The sequence below is a fragment of the Heliconius melpomene genome, chromosome 6 (genome assembly GCF_056956725.1).
Source record: "Heliconius melpomene rosina isolate 202511_hmr_F chromosome 6, ASM5695672v1, whole genome shotgun sequence".
NCBI lineage: Eukaryota > Metazoa > Arthropoda > Insecta > Lepidoptera > Nymphalidae > Heliconius > Heliconius melpomene.
The window spans coordinates 7685535-7702402 of NC_140394.1; the positions used below are offsets into that span (position 1 = coordinate 7685535).

General features: G+C 32.7%; 1 protein-coding gene and 1 non-coding gene across 3 annotated transcripts in view; both read right to left on the reverse strand.

The window, feature by feature from the left end:
* Positions 1-5599: 5599 nt before the first annotated feature.
* Positions 5600-16868, reverse strand: part of LOC146538311 (A disintegrin and metalloproteinase with thrombospondin motifs 1-like) — a 47806-nt gene continuing 36537 nt past the window's right edge. For both annotated transcript variants that reach the window (XM_085186630.1, XM_085186629.1), the window contains exons 14-17: positions 13232-13354; positions 12202-12306; positions 7919-8051; positions 5600-7097 (exon numbers count right to left, since the gene is read on the reverse strand). In XM_085186630.1, coding sequence (XP_085042756.1) covers positions 6828-7097; positions 7919-8051; positions 12202-12306; positions 13232-13354 — 631 coding nt within the window. In that variant the 3' untranslated portion in view covers positions 5600-6827. The remainder of the gene's footprint in view (positions 7098-7918; positions 8052-12201; positions 12307-13231; positions 13355-16868) is intronic.
* On the reverse strand, positions 8953-9023 carry TRNAS-GCU (transfer RNA serine (anticodon GCU)). Its single transcript has one exon. It is a non-coding gene; the product is annotated as a tRNA-Ser (tRNA).

The window sequence follows — 16868 nt, forward strand, 5'->3', positions numbered from 1 at the left end:
GGGCTGAGTTTCTCAGCTGTATGCTGACTTCGATACATGCCCATTCTTGACATTGTGGGTGTCATAATCACGACAGAAGTAAAGATTTATATGGTCTACTTACGCACGACGGGTGGTAAAGTAAAGTAGTATGGTAAAGGTCATAAAGGCTATAAAGGGTCACGCAAATGAAGTCAACGAGCCGCAGTAATATATTTATGTATATTAGATGCCGCTTTGTTTCTCACATAATATGTGTGATATTGGGCACACTATATTATATTAGGTATTTTGTAAAAAAACTGAGTTTTTTATGGAAAAAGACTAGGCAAACGAGCGGGTGACCTGATGGTAAGTGATCACCGCTGCCCATGACCCCGTGTAACACCAAAATAGCTATAGGTGCATTGCCGCGTTATTTGAAGGTTCCCAGGTACTGTGCGGTTAGAAAACTCGGTGGCAGGTCAAATAGTTCTCCAGAACACTCCCCGTGATAAATGTGATAGAGAACGCACAGCGAGGAGCCGTCTCTACGCAAAGCCATTTGTCAAGCCACAAATTATTGGGTCCCCAACAATTTAGACGACTCTATGAGTCACATGAGCATGAGCACATAAGTGGAGCACCAACACTTGTTTCTTGGACATCCACAGTGAGTTAATTTATTAAAAGAAAAAATTTAGTGTTGAGCTGTGGAATATGTTGTCTATAATATATTTAAAATTCAAATTATCCTAAAATAAGTCAACGATAAAATTACAGGCAGGAAGATATAGACAGTAGTGGCGTTAGGGTAGGGCGAGGCTGGGCGACCGCCCAGGGGCGCCGGATAAAAAGGGCGCCGTAGATGCCCGTTTAGGGCGCTTTGCGCAAAGATATCTCCTCGCTGCAGTGGCGTAGCTAGGGTATTTGCTGTCCGGTGCGGCTTAGGAGACTTGACGCCCTTTAAAATGGTCTAAGATCTAAAAAAAAAACAAAGTGATCGTCGACTTTGATTACGGATTACGGGGAGTCTTCTGGAGAACTGTTTGACCTGTTGCCTGCTGCTGAATTTTCTAACCGAGGAGGGTTTTTCAATAGAGTTCGCAGATAGTAAGGCTAGAAGAAGTGAAATTTTATTGGTTTTTTTTAAATAGACGGTTATTTCGTTGTACCCATTCCCTTTTTTGTATGTTATTGAATTGTAGTTAGGGGGCGCCGAAAAAACTTCGCCCAGGGCGCCGGAAGTGCTAAAACCGGCACTGGATATACATTTTAAATCATTCTCAATTGAATTTACTGTAGTAATTCTGAATACTTCAAAGCATAACATAATAACAAAGAGATTCTTATGTCTATTAACACGCTTAAAATGTCACCACCGTATGCATATCTAATCTGTCAAACAGTATTCAAACAGTATTACATGTGTTCTAGGAATTGGCTGCTCATAAATGAGATAGACTTGGTTTGTTATAGACAGAAAGTACCTTTTGTAATGTATTGTAAATATAATGTATTTTTTCGGCTTCACGCAGTATCCCTCAATTAGTAGGGTAGACAGAGGGAACCTGGGAACCTTGCATATTGGGTGGCGGGACTCAATGCAGCGCTTTGCCTAGTTACCAGAGCGAGGTAGACTTGGTTTGTTAGAGACAGAAATTATCTTCTAAAAAGTTAATATCCACATTACCTAAATAGATATTATATTTACAACCCTTTAACAATTAAACAAGTTATGATCTAACCACTATAAAGAACTTGACAAATCATCCAAGTCCAAAATAATAGGAATTGCTAATGATCGGGGTTCTATTGAAAAATATGTATTTAGAAGCATTTTACAGAGTTTAGTAATATATTTTAGGCATTTAAGAAGTAGTGAGAATGATAAAATCCCAAGAAATATAAAAACAATTCATATTTTGTATGTATTCATAAATTATAATATTATTACATTATGGTATAGGCTCCAAATATTTAAATTGAAGCTATTGAAGCGTATTTTAAATGAATTTAAATATTTTTATTTCTCTTAGATCGAGCACTTATTCCCAGTAAATCTATGAATACATAATGACGGCGGGTGCGAAACGGTTAAAATGTATGCAAATTGGTTTATTTGCTTATCTGGAATCAAATTACTTTTCCGCCCGAAACCCACAATGGATATTGACAACTCACTTTCAAAGTTGGCAACGAGGCTGGTCCAAAATGTTACTTGAAAATGCTTATTAACATTTATTTGTACAAGATAATAGAGTATAAAGGCAATTAACATTATTTTTTACGCTCTACTTTATTACAACAGAGAAAAAAAATTGTTTTTGCTTTTTTCATCAGTTTTCAAGTTACTATATAAGCCGTATGATAAAAACAAGTCGTTTTATTTCAAAATGGTGAATCTCCAATGAAATGAATTCAAAGTACAATGAATCAAAACATCTAAAGACTAAAAATCAATACACAACCTAACATTTCTGCTTGCTTCAATTTAAACAACCTTTATAATTAAGAAATAGCTACTTTACATAGCGTTTACGTTTAAAGCCTGCGAATAATCGATTCTGTTCAAGAATTCAGGGAGAAGTATTTGGGAAAATAATAAAACCTTTTACACTGAGAGTAGATTACTTTCAGCTGAACAAGAGTTTTAATCGAGTTCAAATATTCTCCATGACTCTACACTCAAGTTTACGTTGAATAAAATGATTTTATGACAAGATATTTATACTACTTTCCATCGTAAAGGATGTATAAAGATATATGAGGACAGATATATATATATATATAAACTTAGATTTATTTGTGCTAATATATAAAAAAAGATGGTATATTAATGGGGTCGGTGGGTTTTTATACGAAATTTTGTGATATTGTTGCGTGGGCCATTCGACTAACAATGACACTGAAAGATTAATGGGCGGGAAATGGGGAATGGTGTGTGAGCATTAGATATTCTTTGCCTACCACTGCTTCGTCCGGGATACAGCATGAAGTTAAAAAAAGTTTATATTTGTCGAAATTAATTAGTTGTCCTAAACTGGCAGAAAAATTCTCTTTCAATTCATGTCAGTAATACAAGTATGAAGTAATAATTTCTATTATATAACATAAAAGGATAGTGGAAATGTCCCCTCATGAACAACATAGCAGTTTAGCAATCTGATAAGTTATTACATACGTTAATGCCTTTGGGATATTTATGAAAGTCAGCGTCGTCGACTTTCATGCTCATTCCAATACAATCGTTCGCTTCGCAAAGCTTTTATGGAAATCAGCGAATTGTGGAGGTTTTTGTGCAAAGTTTATCGTTGTCTGCGAATCTGAATAGAAAATGACATATTTTCTGATTTTCTCATTTAGAATCAGTTAACGCAAATTCGCCTCTTTTCAGTATAGTCGTACTGTAATGTGTATTTCCACATACTGTGTTACTATTTAAGATATCAAAATTGTGTAAAATGCATTTTTAAAACAATTATTTGTATACTGTATGAAATAATAAAGGCAGTATATAAATTGTCTTATTACAAAATTATTATTATTATTTTTTTTTATGGAAAAAGGACAAGGCAAACGAGCGTTAGGGTCACCTGATGATAATCACCGCCGCCCACGACCCCGTGCAGCACCAGAGGAGCTACAGGTGCGTTGCCGGCCTTTGAGGTGGAGATAGACGCGCTTTTTGAAGGTACCCATATCGTACCGACCTGGAAACACTGCCGCGGGTAGGCTATTCTACAGTTTGGTGGCGCGCGGAAGGAAATTCCTACGAAACCGCACAGTAGTGGAGTGCCACGCATCCAGATGGTGTGGATGATATTTAAGTTTGTGACGTGCTGTGCGGTTAGAAAATTCGGCGGCAGGTAACAGGTCAAACAGTTCTTCAGAACACTCACCATGATAAATGCGATAGAGAACGCACAGCGAGGAGACGTCTCTATGCAGAGCCAAAGTGTCATTATTCAATATAGTTATCGAAACTAGGGATGTATTTACAATTTAAGCATATTAATTTATTGTATATTTAAGTTGCCTTTAGCCCTCAGCTAAAGGCAACTTAAATATACAATATAAAAAAAACAATAAAAACACGAGTAAATGCAAGCACATTTGTCTCGTTGGTTGTTGAGACCCTTTCGGAGATAGCTTCTGGAGCTTTTTGACTTATGGAGATACCTTCGTAGGCAAAGGTAATGATTTTAATCGTTTTTTTTACACTTATACACTGTAAGCGCGCAAGTTACACGTGTAGTTTACCGTACCTGTAAATGTTCATCTGAAATAACACCATGATTGTCTTTAATGATGGTGGGGGTAGTGATATATTGTTTACATACTTATCATATTCTGTTCTAGGAAAAAATAATATTATTTTCTTTATTTTATTATTCATTTTTTATATTTCAATTTAAAAATAATTTTCAAAAATCGGTTTCTGTTTCATTATTTTAAGCTATATCGTTTTTTTTATGTTAAAAGGAACAAAGGATATCATATAATTTAAGAAGCATATGCTTCTTTTTGTTGTTTTCTATTTGTTTTTTTTTTCAAAATAAAATATATTGCACAAGTTGCTGTGCTGCTCTTATTATAAATACATATATAATCTAAAAAAATATTCTTTGTAAGAATGAATTCATAGAAGTTCATATTCTGCATGATATAAAACATAACTAAATATACATACTATAACTAACAAAATCCTTAAATAGATCAACTTTAATTATAATATTTAGTATCCAATCACTTATCTTTTTTATTAATTAATAAATAAATTTTTATTAATTAATTCTAATCACTTATCTCCTATCATTAATTAATAACAACATTCTTTCCCCACTTAACGTTTTATCCTGGAAGCCTTACAAAAGAGCAATATTCACTTTATGGGTCATAAAATGAACATGTTCATACATTCGACCTGCACCGTGTGTGCGCTAAAGTTATTTTGTACGTGATATACCCGCAGTTAAACTAGGCCTTTTATTGCCAGTATAAAAAATGGGAATTTTGAAAATTTGACTCTTTGCAATCGTAACTTAGTTGTGTTTAGAAATTTAAAAAACTATTTGAGAAATTAATAAAAATTTTATTTTTATGGATGTTAAATTTAATATCGAGTGCTACTGTGGCGACGTGAATCAGTATTTGCCTGTAATTGCGATGACTGTGGTTTTGATTTCTGTTCAGTAGAATAAAAAAAAATTGACACTCTGGAAAAACAAAGCGAGTTGTAGATTTCCGTCACTCAACATACAGTGTCCAGAATTGGAGGGAAAAGCGGAGAATGGAGTATCCTGGCACTAGATTCTCTGCCTACTCTGTTAAAGCTTGAATTTGAAAAAAAATCAAGCATTCCATGAATGTAAGAAGTACTACCTTTATTTTTCTTAATATGATAATATTGTAGTGTTTTTTATTTAACACGTTTAGCTATTACGTTAGTTTTTCATGCTTTAAGGAGCATATTAAAATTGCATTTAAATTAGATTTTTCAATAATAATTATAATTGAAACAACAACGGATAGATGATTAAGATGTATGTATATATAAAATATTTACAAGTTCTGTACGTATATTTTATTAGCAAAAAATATTTTTCTCCTGAAGTATATTTTGAAATAAAACGAATCCTTACAATATCAATTTATTTATTCTATGAAGTGTATACATTTTATGGCACTTCGTTCTTATTATTAAATAAACTTAATTCTACTTACATAAATAAGGTTAATACAAATACTACTCTATAGAAAATACTTGTGTAAATTAAACTACGATATTTAATTACTGGGTTGTTGTGGGAAGAAAACAGACGCTTCTCCCCACATATTACTTTCGTGACACATACGAGTGTATTTATTTCCTTATTTCCTTAATGTACTTATATATTTTAAAGTTATTTCATTGTCAAATATGAAAAAGTATAGGTTTTTATTTTTTTATTTTAAAAATAAACTTTTTGCTACGACAGGTTCTTCTAATGAATATATCATCAGAAATACTCTCCGTAATATCAGAGTTCCTTTTGTATTCTATACGGGGTTTCAGCGCGACAGACAAACGTTTTGTTTGTCTAAGGAAATACTAAAATGGAAATACTAAATATTGTTTATATTAACAGTATACTATTGTAGATAATATGCGAAATGATAAATATTACTTATGTAAATTAAATGCTTAAAATGTTTAAAATTAAAGCAATTAATGACATGAACAAAAAAGTTATCTTAGTTATCTTTTGAGGTAGATAATTTAAAAAAACATAAAAGTAATTGAAATATAATTTTGCTGTGACTCCTTAAAACAATTTTCCCTAGTCGATAACTTTTTTTCAGCTCTATGCTTAAATATTTTTGGTTTTTTGTCATTGTAAAATATTTGTTCCATAAAAAATGTAATTATAAATAGAAAATAATTACACTAATTTATTTAATTATAAAATAAGACTATTTTAAATTATTTAAAAATGCCCATCGCAACTATGATAGTTCGTTTATTATGAATTTTATAAAGACTTAGAAAGTAACTTTAATATACGATTCTATTTAAATTTTATTGCCTAAGTATAAAACATTCATAGATTATTGTTCTTTTTCTAAATCATAACGTAAGTAGATGAAGTCGATTTGTAATTTAATTCAATAATTTTACAGAAAAATCCAAATATTTAAGTTTATTCTTTAAATTTTTTAATAAAGCTGTCGCTTATTGTATTAACCTGAATTACCTGAAAAATTGACATGATTTACTTTATTCTAAATACTTAAACTCTCATAAGTGTATTTAGTTTATTATATGAAATAAGAAACATAATATGCTGAAACGATACATACTATCAGATCCATTTAAATTGAACTCCCTATACGCCATGGCTAATAGTTCTACAAGCATTACAACAATACTTCTTAAAGGGTGGTACCACGCAGTTCCTCTCTAGCTGATCTTTGGTGAACAGTTCGCAATACTGCGCGCCGTCAGTGTCGGGACAGTCGTAGACAGGCCGCGGGGGACAGCGGCGGAGGCGACACCTGCGGCGGAGCTCGCGGGGTTTAGGTCCGCAAAGGTTATCGTCTTGGGCGGGACAAATCAAAGGACGATGTGAAACTCCACGGCCGCATGTTGTTGAACACTGAAATTTTGATATTTTTTAATTATCCTTTTTTATTTCGTTTTTCGTCTCGTCATCGTCTTTGCATAAAAATGCAAATGTGTGGATAAAAAAATTACTTATAGTGGATTATTACTGTTTTTATAAGAGGTGGTATATAAGAAGAAAGAGGCCTAGCTGTAAATACAATAAATATAGATAGATAATAAAAGAAAAAATTAAATAACTTCTTGTAGAGATATTCTTTAAATATTAAAATATAAATTCCAATTCCGCTCAAAACCATCTAATAATCACATCGTTCAAATTAACATAAACTTAACAATTTAATCAAATAAAATGAAAATATTGATCGTTTAATTGATAGCCTCTTGATGCCAGAACTAAATCAATTACCAGTGTTAACCACCTATCGAGTTTCTAGGACTTAAGTACACAGCTTGAGTGCTTCTGTGGCAAGAGTTTATTTTAGTTACTAAATTTGTTTTGATAGCCACGTGTAGGTCATATATAAAATACTGATTCATATAATTATAGCATTTGTTCAATATTACTATTATTTTTTAGTTTCACAGTGTATCTTGTTTAGCAAGGTCGGCAGAGGGAGCCTAGTGTTAGGACACTCCGATTTCTACTTTCCTGGAGGCATTAGAGAGAAGAAATGAAAATACTAAATGTTTCATATTCTCGACTGGAAATCGAACTTACGATCTGTCGCGTTAGCAATCATACGCTTGTACCCCCGGCTTCAACATTACTTGTATTACAGAATAACAAGAAAATGATTATAAATATATGACGAATATAATATATAATGTATATGTAAGGATAAACTTTCTTACCGGAGTCCAAGGCATCTCCTGCCAATAAACAGGACAAGGTATCCTATTACAAGGCTGCATTCTATCCGGCTTAGTGGGGGGGCACAAGGCGGGCGACACACTATGTCTTATTAGCTCCCATCTTGATGTTATACTGTGAAATGTGAACAATGGGTTATACAAAAATTAAAGTAATTTTTAAATTTATTTTAATTTAAACTAAATTTTTAATAATACATACTAAAGGCAGCATTTGAAATAGATTTAAAAACCAAATTAAATAATAATATATAACGACAGATTGCAACAAGAATAAAATTAGCTATTTAATGAAATAAGAGTTTAAATAGCGAAACCGACAACCGATAAAGATGGGATTAGCGATAACGATAATAGTAATATTTTTAATTAAAAATAGTAACGTAGTGCACTTTGTTACCCTCTGACCATACCCGCACATCATGTAATTTTGGATCCAACTATTTATATTATTTATTACGTTATATTATATTTAATTTCTTTGGTATAGTAAGATAATGTGCGGCGTTAAGTTCCGCCACATATTATGCGATTTCACTTTGCGCGCGGATTGTCAAAAAAAGAAAGAATTTTTATAAATTTCAATAAAATATACTATAACTAGCGACCCCCTTGCGGCTTCGCCCGCTTTTACTACTGGATTATTCGTATAATGTATGTTTACAAAGCACTTAAGATAAGTTAATTCTTAGTAGGTACCGTAATTTTAAATCTATGCTACTAATCTTTTTAAGTACTTATTAAAATATATTTAAATGACTATTTTTATACGGAAGAAATTATAAACAAAAACCTACCTACTAATAACTACTATAAAAGATATGAAACCAAATATATTGCGCTGAAATAATAAATTTAACTCCAATTATCCAATACGTGCAAACGCATCTAAATCTTCGTTGCTATAGAGGCAGGCGGGTTTTTTTTTCGAGCTTGTGGTTAACGCTGAAGAGGGTATTCGGTCCCCGATGAAAAGCAAGCAATACGTGGCTGCCTGTGAGGAAAATTAAATAGAATATATCGGCCGGGAATCAAACCCGGGCCGCCCGCGTAGCAGGCGAGCATTCTACCACTGAACCACCGATGCGTGTAAGGAAGGCGGGCGCGGCGGACGCATGGCGAGTGGCGAGCCGTTTCGCAGCAAGGATTTTTTGATATTGTAACAACTTCTAAAGTACTTATTAAAATGAAAAACAGTAAAAGACAGTTTTGATCTACATTAAATGGCCAACGTAACTAATATACTTATTTATATGCTGAGATTAAGGGATAAGTGAAACTTGAGTGACATACAGCTGATGTGTCAACGGCAGGATGTATCAACAATTAAATGCGTTTTATCTCTCTTAAAATCACATTTTATCTTCATTTAACGTAGAAAATTAATAAAGCATTTTAAAGGATAAGGATTAATACCATTATGGAAAAATATGACTCACAATAAAAAATATATTGAAATAATTATTTTTAGACAGAAAAATGATCACTACACGTTATTCTTAAAAGATATGAAAATGCCGTCGTGGACTTTTTTGTAGATCTTATTAAGAGGAACCATACTCCAGAACATTTTTTCATGTAGTACTTACCATTAAAGCAGCGCATGCGCGAAAGTGTCTCAACGGGTAGGACTTTAGACACATTTATCGTATTTATGTTAATTTACATAAGAATGTACAAATAATAAACTATATATAAACCTTCCCTGAGAAATACTCGACCTAATGATGAAAACCGCATCAAAATCCGTTGGGTGGTTTAGAAGAAGAAGAGTTAGAAAGTTCAGACAGACACGAAAAGCGACTTTGTTTTATAAGATATAGGATAGGATAAAGCTAAAGTACGAAATATGAAACGAAACTTAGTACGGCTCGAGGGATTCCGTTTTATATGAAATCTTCTTTTGTCAAATGCAGATAATATTGTATTGTATGTATGTATAAGGCAGTGATCCTGTCTCTCCTTAACAATGTTTTAAGCCGACTATCGTTGGGTTATGAGACCCAATGTATCTATTAAATAGATAAGTTTTATATATAACTAGCGGCCCGCCTGCAGCTTCGCCCGCGTGAACTACGTTATTATTAATTTCTTTCTCCTTGTGTACTTACGTCCTATAAATGAAGTTCATGCAAAATTTGAGACTCCTAGCATTTAGTAACGAATGATAAAGACAAATGTTAATGACATTTGTCTTTGTCATTCGTTCGTCGAAACGAAGTTTCATACAAACTTTCAACCCCAAAAACAACCCCTTAGAAGTCGAATATTGCAAATTCCCGTCTTAGCGAGCACCTACGTCCTATAAGTAACTCCTATGCAAAATTTCAGATTCCTAGTACATGTAGTTTCTGAGATTTCGTGATGAGTGAGTGACCTTTCGATTTTATATATATAAGATATAAATTTCTATGTAAATAATAATGATGATAATTTATCCATTTTCATTACTGATTTGAATACAAATATGCTTAAAATAAATATTAAATTAGACCCTACCCTACTATATATAGGACACAGCATGAAGCTAAAAAAACGTAATATAATATTGATATTTTATGAGATTTTTATTAAAAATATATTGTTTTACGATCTTTCATCAAAATTGATAAAATATCAAGTAAATATTATTTTGCTAAAACTAACGATAAATTGGAAATCATACACATTACACAACCATAGTATGTATCAAAAGTAATAATAGTACGAGTTTTAGTATAATAAACTGACAAGAGTCGCTATGAACAGAACTCAAGCGAACGTTTCGATTAAATTTGTTTATGTAGATCCAAAAGCTCGTGCATGTTTCACGTTCATATGAATGTCATTTCTAGACCAACTTTAGAAGCTACAAGCTGAGTTAGATATGAAATAAATTTACAGTTGAAAGTTTTAATGGAATCGTTATAAAAACAATTGGTGTTATATATTGTAAAATTTAAACGGGTTTTCTAAGACTTGGGGCGCAGGGGCACAGTGTGACTGTAAAACCAACTGGTCGTGGGTTCGATCTCCACTCGAGGAGATGAAATATTTATTTAAATGTATTTTTCCATTTCTTCGCTCTGGTGTCGAGGCAAAGCGCGGCGTTGAGTTCTGCTACTCAACACGTAGTACCTCCAGAATTCGGCAAAAAGTGGGGAACGGAGTGTCTTAACACTAGGTTCCCTCTGCTTACCCTGCTGTATGCGGGATACAGCGTGAAGATGATTTTATTTTTAAAATAAATTAAAGAATAAAAGATATTATTATAAATGGAAATAAAATCCACAATCATGAAATATCATCATCATCATCATCATCATCATCAGCCTGTCCTCGTCCACTGCTGGACATAGGCCTCTCCAATGGCACGCCACTGAGCTCGATCTTCAGCATCATGAACTATACAAGCATCAAATAACCTTTATATATGGTGTTTAAAGTAAGCTTTATTAAAACGTACAATAACGAATTAATTACTTTTACAGTTAAAAACAACCTTTTATATACGTAAAAGGTTCACAATGGCTGTCAGGTAAATTGTTTGCGTTACGTTACGTCGTTTTCTGTTACATATTTTTCATGGAATATGTAAGAGAAATATTTATTATGTCACAATAATTTCCACGAGGTTGGCTGAAATAAATCTGTGATAGAGAACCATTATATAACCATACACGTATAGTAACGTGCCCGCGTTAATGTTATCGACAAATATATTAAAATTTTAATAAATATAATTTGCAAAAATCAAATCTATTTGTTGATTTTTCTAGAAATTTATCTTATTCCCGTTATAAATATCTAACCTATGTATTATTTTTATTTTTAATTTTCTAAACATATATTAAATGCGTGAAAACTTAAGCCCACAAATACTATGTAAACTCAGGCTATTGTAGCAGGATAACGGATAACTACTATATTACCTTTCTTTAAGATTAAATTATATAGACAATTAAATTATACAGACAGACAAAAAAAAACAGATTTGCTTGTACAATTATAATGCCGGTTTTGCAGCGTAGTCTCTGCCCAACTGAGTGAGTAACATTGCTTCATCTAATATTCCATTAAATTTCAGTTATATTATACAGTTTCTTATAATAAATTCGTTTCTTATAATTAATTATAATCTTATAATAAATTATCTTTAATAGACAAAAATATAATTGCTCAGCTTGTTAAAAATCAAAGATCTTATTAGGTATATTGTAACTTTATAAAAATTTTGTTAAACTTAATCGACAATATCCTTGTAATAGTAACGGATGTTTACATACCTTATATTGGAAGGTACACAGAAAAGTTGTCGTTCCTGCACACCCGCGCTGCCACACGTGGCGCTGCACCCTTCCCATTCACCGCCCGTCCACGTGAAATCACAACTAGAATTATAAATTATAATATAATATTTGTTTCATGTGTTTTTATAGTTTTACATTTTATTAGAATTAGAAAGAACTTAGAGCTAAGACACGTCTTTCTCCGTTTTCCACCCGAATTCGAGATTGCGTGTTGAGTGATGAAACTCAACGCCATAATGTCCGAGCCTACCAGAACGTTAGATTTTATTTAATTTAATTATTTATTTTTATTTATGATATTTAACTGAAATGAAAACCTCAATTTAGATAATGTACTGTCTTATTATGAATTAATAGACAGAGTCGTTCAAATTAATTCTCTTGCAAACAATCTGAAATATATTTAGTAGATTAGAAGGTATTTACTTTAATAAAAGTCTACTTCAAATAACGTTTCATAGAAATATTCACGAACATTGAAGGGTTTGTATTATTATTCGGATTTTCTATAGTAATTTATTACAGATTGTATTGCAAATATTTTGGGCATGGACCGCTCTTTATTGGTAATCTTGGTATTTACTTAGGTTTGGATATTTTATGTGCTGTTAATTACATGCTAAAACATATTTACTAATACAACTAGAATTTACAATGAAAAAGAACACATTTTTAAAAAAATCTTCTAAATATTTATATAACAAAATATATATTTGAAGACGTCGTGGCGCAGGGGTGTAACTGTAATGCGACGGTTGTGGGTTCGATCCCCATTCGGGGGTGCGAATTATTATTTATTAATATTTATTTCTTCGTTCAGGCACCACGACAAAAAATCCGGCGATGAGTTTCGCCACTAAACACCGTATGCCTCGAAAAATCTGGAGAAAAGTGTGGAAGAGAGTACTTTAATACTAGGTTCCCTTTGTGTACCCCGCTGTACGCAATATACTTCGTCAAGCAGCAGTAGCAGCAGCAGTATTTATTTTTATTTAAAATACCTTACCTATGCGTATTGCAGCTTTCATACCGCGTCGGCCCGCAGTGCTGGCCACGTGGACACCGTGGTCGCATCGCTCTTACTCCACCACCGCATGAAACTGAACACGGCCCTCGTTCACTCGACCATCTATTATAAAAATATATATTTATTATATTTTTATTTTTTTTAAGAAAATAATAATATAATAATTTAAATCGTTGGAGAAATTAGAATTATTTTAACTGTAAATTTTTTTATCAGCTTCATGATGTATCCTGCATGTAACAAGGTAGGCAGAGGGAACCTAGGCAGGGTAGGCGCTCCGGAACCCAGCGAAGCGATTGGCCTTGACCATTAGCTTATCTCGAGATATTTGCTATGGGCTGGACTTTAGCTTTCAACATTTATATGTAACTGTTGTTTTTTTTATTTTTCGTGGCAAATTTTGATGTAAATTAAGTTTCTGTGGTAGGCACCAGGCTATTCTGAGGTGGGCGCGGCCTGCCCGGCTCCCCGCCACTCTACGCCCATGGACTCGACACCAGAGCGAAGAAATAACAATATCAAATATTTAATTTCTTCACATGAGAGTTGCCCTTATAACCTGTGCATTTACAGTCACATTTTGTGCCCCTGCGCCACGAGTGGCCACAAAATTCAAACTGTAAAGGGTAACTGTATAATATAATCATATAACAAATGAGAAATTATAATTCTATAAAGTTACATTTATTTAATTTGTTGAAACTATAAACTTTTATAGCTACTTATTAAATAACACCCGTATCGTTGATTATAACGTCTCTATAAAATCAAACAAGCGTCCTTCACTTAACTCCCTTATCAAATACATTGAAGTTCTAAGCACGTGTATTAGCTGCGATTATTTCAAAACCACGTAATGTTGATAAGAATCAGCTTTGTGCATAACTATTATGGGGAGACCACGTGAGTAGAAGCTGGGCTTTGTTAGAACAAAGCTTGACAATACACATCAATTAAGAAATTAAAAAAATATAAAATATTTCATCAATATTTGAAGATATTCCTATACTGAAGAAGCTGAGTAACCGTTATTTTTTAACTGTTTTATTTCTTTTTAGCTTCACGATGTAATAAAATCATAGTGTTAAAACACTCCTTTCATCATTTTTCGCCCAACTTTTGCGACATTGTATGTTGAGCAGTGAAACTCAACGCAGCGCTTTGTCTTGTTACCGGAGCGAAGAAACAAAAATCTTTAATTCCATCTAGTAGGATCAAAATAATAAATGAAATCACTGATCTTTTATAATATTACAGTCACAAACAACAAACGTACTGTGATCAAAATTTGGTAAAATGCTGGCAAAATAGTTTTTTATGAACGACGTAAGTTTTATAATTTTAAAGTAATGTCTCAAAATTTACCTATTCAAATACATGAATTAACAAACAATTCTTCGTTTTTATTACAATATAGTATAACGATGTAATTTGTTATGGCTTATAATTATAAATTGCATATTTAATATCCATGTTCCAATATAAATGAAACTTTTAAATTTCTATAATAATAAAAAAAATGTCTGAAGTGACTCTATGGTTGGGTCATAGAATATGGTCGTGACATTATTGACATCATAGTCCCTAATTCCCTATAAACTCGTGGCCGTCCGCAAGACTCACCGTAAACAAATATGTAGAGTAAGCTTCAATATTAGTCAGATATATGAATTTGTGATGAATCTCGTAATCTCGTACAGTTAATGTTTATAATCGATATTTTTAGCTGATAGAGAAGTTTTACCCTTAGCATAGCAGGATAGGCAGATGGAATCTAGTATATAACCTAGGGTTTCCAAAAATGTATAATCCTAATTCAAGTTAAAATAGTTTTATTTAAAATGTGTAATAATTGTGAAAATCAAAGAACTTATTATACGACCCTTGCCATCCATTTAACAAAGAAACAAGAAGCTAGTGAAGTAATATGTAAGTATATGCAATAATTTCTTTTAATAAACTATTTAAACTTAATAAAGCTATTATAATTAGTTAATTAATTAGTTTCCTTTGATGTTCTCGGGTTTCATCACAACCGTTGTAGATGTAGACATTTAAATTTCTAACGTCACCTGAAATTGCTTACCGCGCGGAACATTTACTCTGTGACTGGGTTTCCAGGGTATGCAACTGTGTTCCTAGGGTTGAATTATTTATTAAATAGGCTGCAGTTTCATTGCCTTTATAGATATAGTAAAATATTAATGCTCATATTAAAACATTTTTCGCATAGATTTAGAGAAATTGCTCTTTCGAGGATTTCAATTACACCAATATCGATTGACATTTATAGATAGAGCCATAATATTATTGGAAAACCTAAAAAATTAAACACCCAAATATAAAAGGGACTATTTCAATAAAAAAAAAACAATTCCTTTGACACAACTTTGGTCAGTCGTTGACTTTCATAAGCCAGTTAACTATTCTTAAAGAAATCGATGCGCAAGGTTGAACCCTCTGTCCCGAAGCCTCCAATGGATAACTGTACAAGTATTTTCTAATATACAGTTCTCGTGAGGATATCATGTCAAAGGGCATAATAGTGTGGGGGCGTGTGACTCAAAGCCCAACAGGTTGCAGGTTCCATTCCCAGTTTCCCAGGGGAAATATTTAACATTTTTATTAATGAGATAAAGCGCGGGGTTGACTACCGTCATTAAATATGCAATGTCTCCAGAATTCATCAGAAATTGGAAAACGGAAATGTCTTAACGGAAACAGACTTTTTAAAAAAAATAAATAATCTGTATTAATCTTATTTAAAAAATATTTTGAAGTTTAAAAGTAAAAATAATTGTTAAAAATACAAAGATGCGTTAAAATTAACATTTTAACCTCGAGTGACGAGATGAAACTTCCGTTTCTCTAACCTAACACAGGTATGCCTTACCTACATTTCTAATATAGTTACAATGTACATGCATAATATCGATCTTAGTCGCCGCTACACCTATTTCTATATACTCGTAGCTATAGTACGGCAAATTACAGTTCACAGATGAATCTCGTAGTAAGATAGTTTAGAGGAAATTGGATCTGTTGGCTTCCAGGGATTAGTGCATCAGTTACTGTTTCACTCCGTATTTACCAAAGTTTTGTTTGCTCTTTGATAAAGTATTTACTCATCTATTGAAGTAGTGCAGGGTCACAAAGTGTAGCTGTGGACCCGACAGTTGTGAGGTCGATTCCCATTCGAGGGAATGAAATATTCAATATTTTCATTTTCTCGCTCTGATGTCGAGGCAATGTCGAAGCACGGCATTCCCTCACTCAAAACGCAGTATTCTGCGGAAAATAGCGAATGGAGTGTCTTAACATAAGGTTTTCTCTACCTACTCTGCTGTGTGCGGGATACAGCGTGAAGCTGTAAAAAAATGATTTTTAAAAAATCTAAGCCCTATTAAACAGACTTGATAGTTTCTTAATTCAAAACTAGGACTTAGCTTGGTCAATTTCAAGAACAAACCACACTCTTTAATAAGCGTAAGGTACATGATATCTTATAACACCACTAGGCTGAATGTATATAGGAAAAAGGAACAATATAATAATAAAAATACATTGCTCCAATATAAATAAATATAAGTCGTCTTTGCTTCAACAGATTTCACTA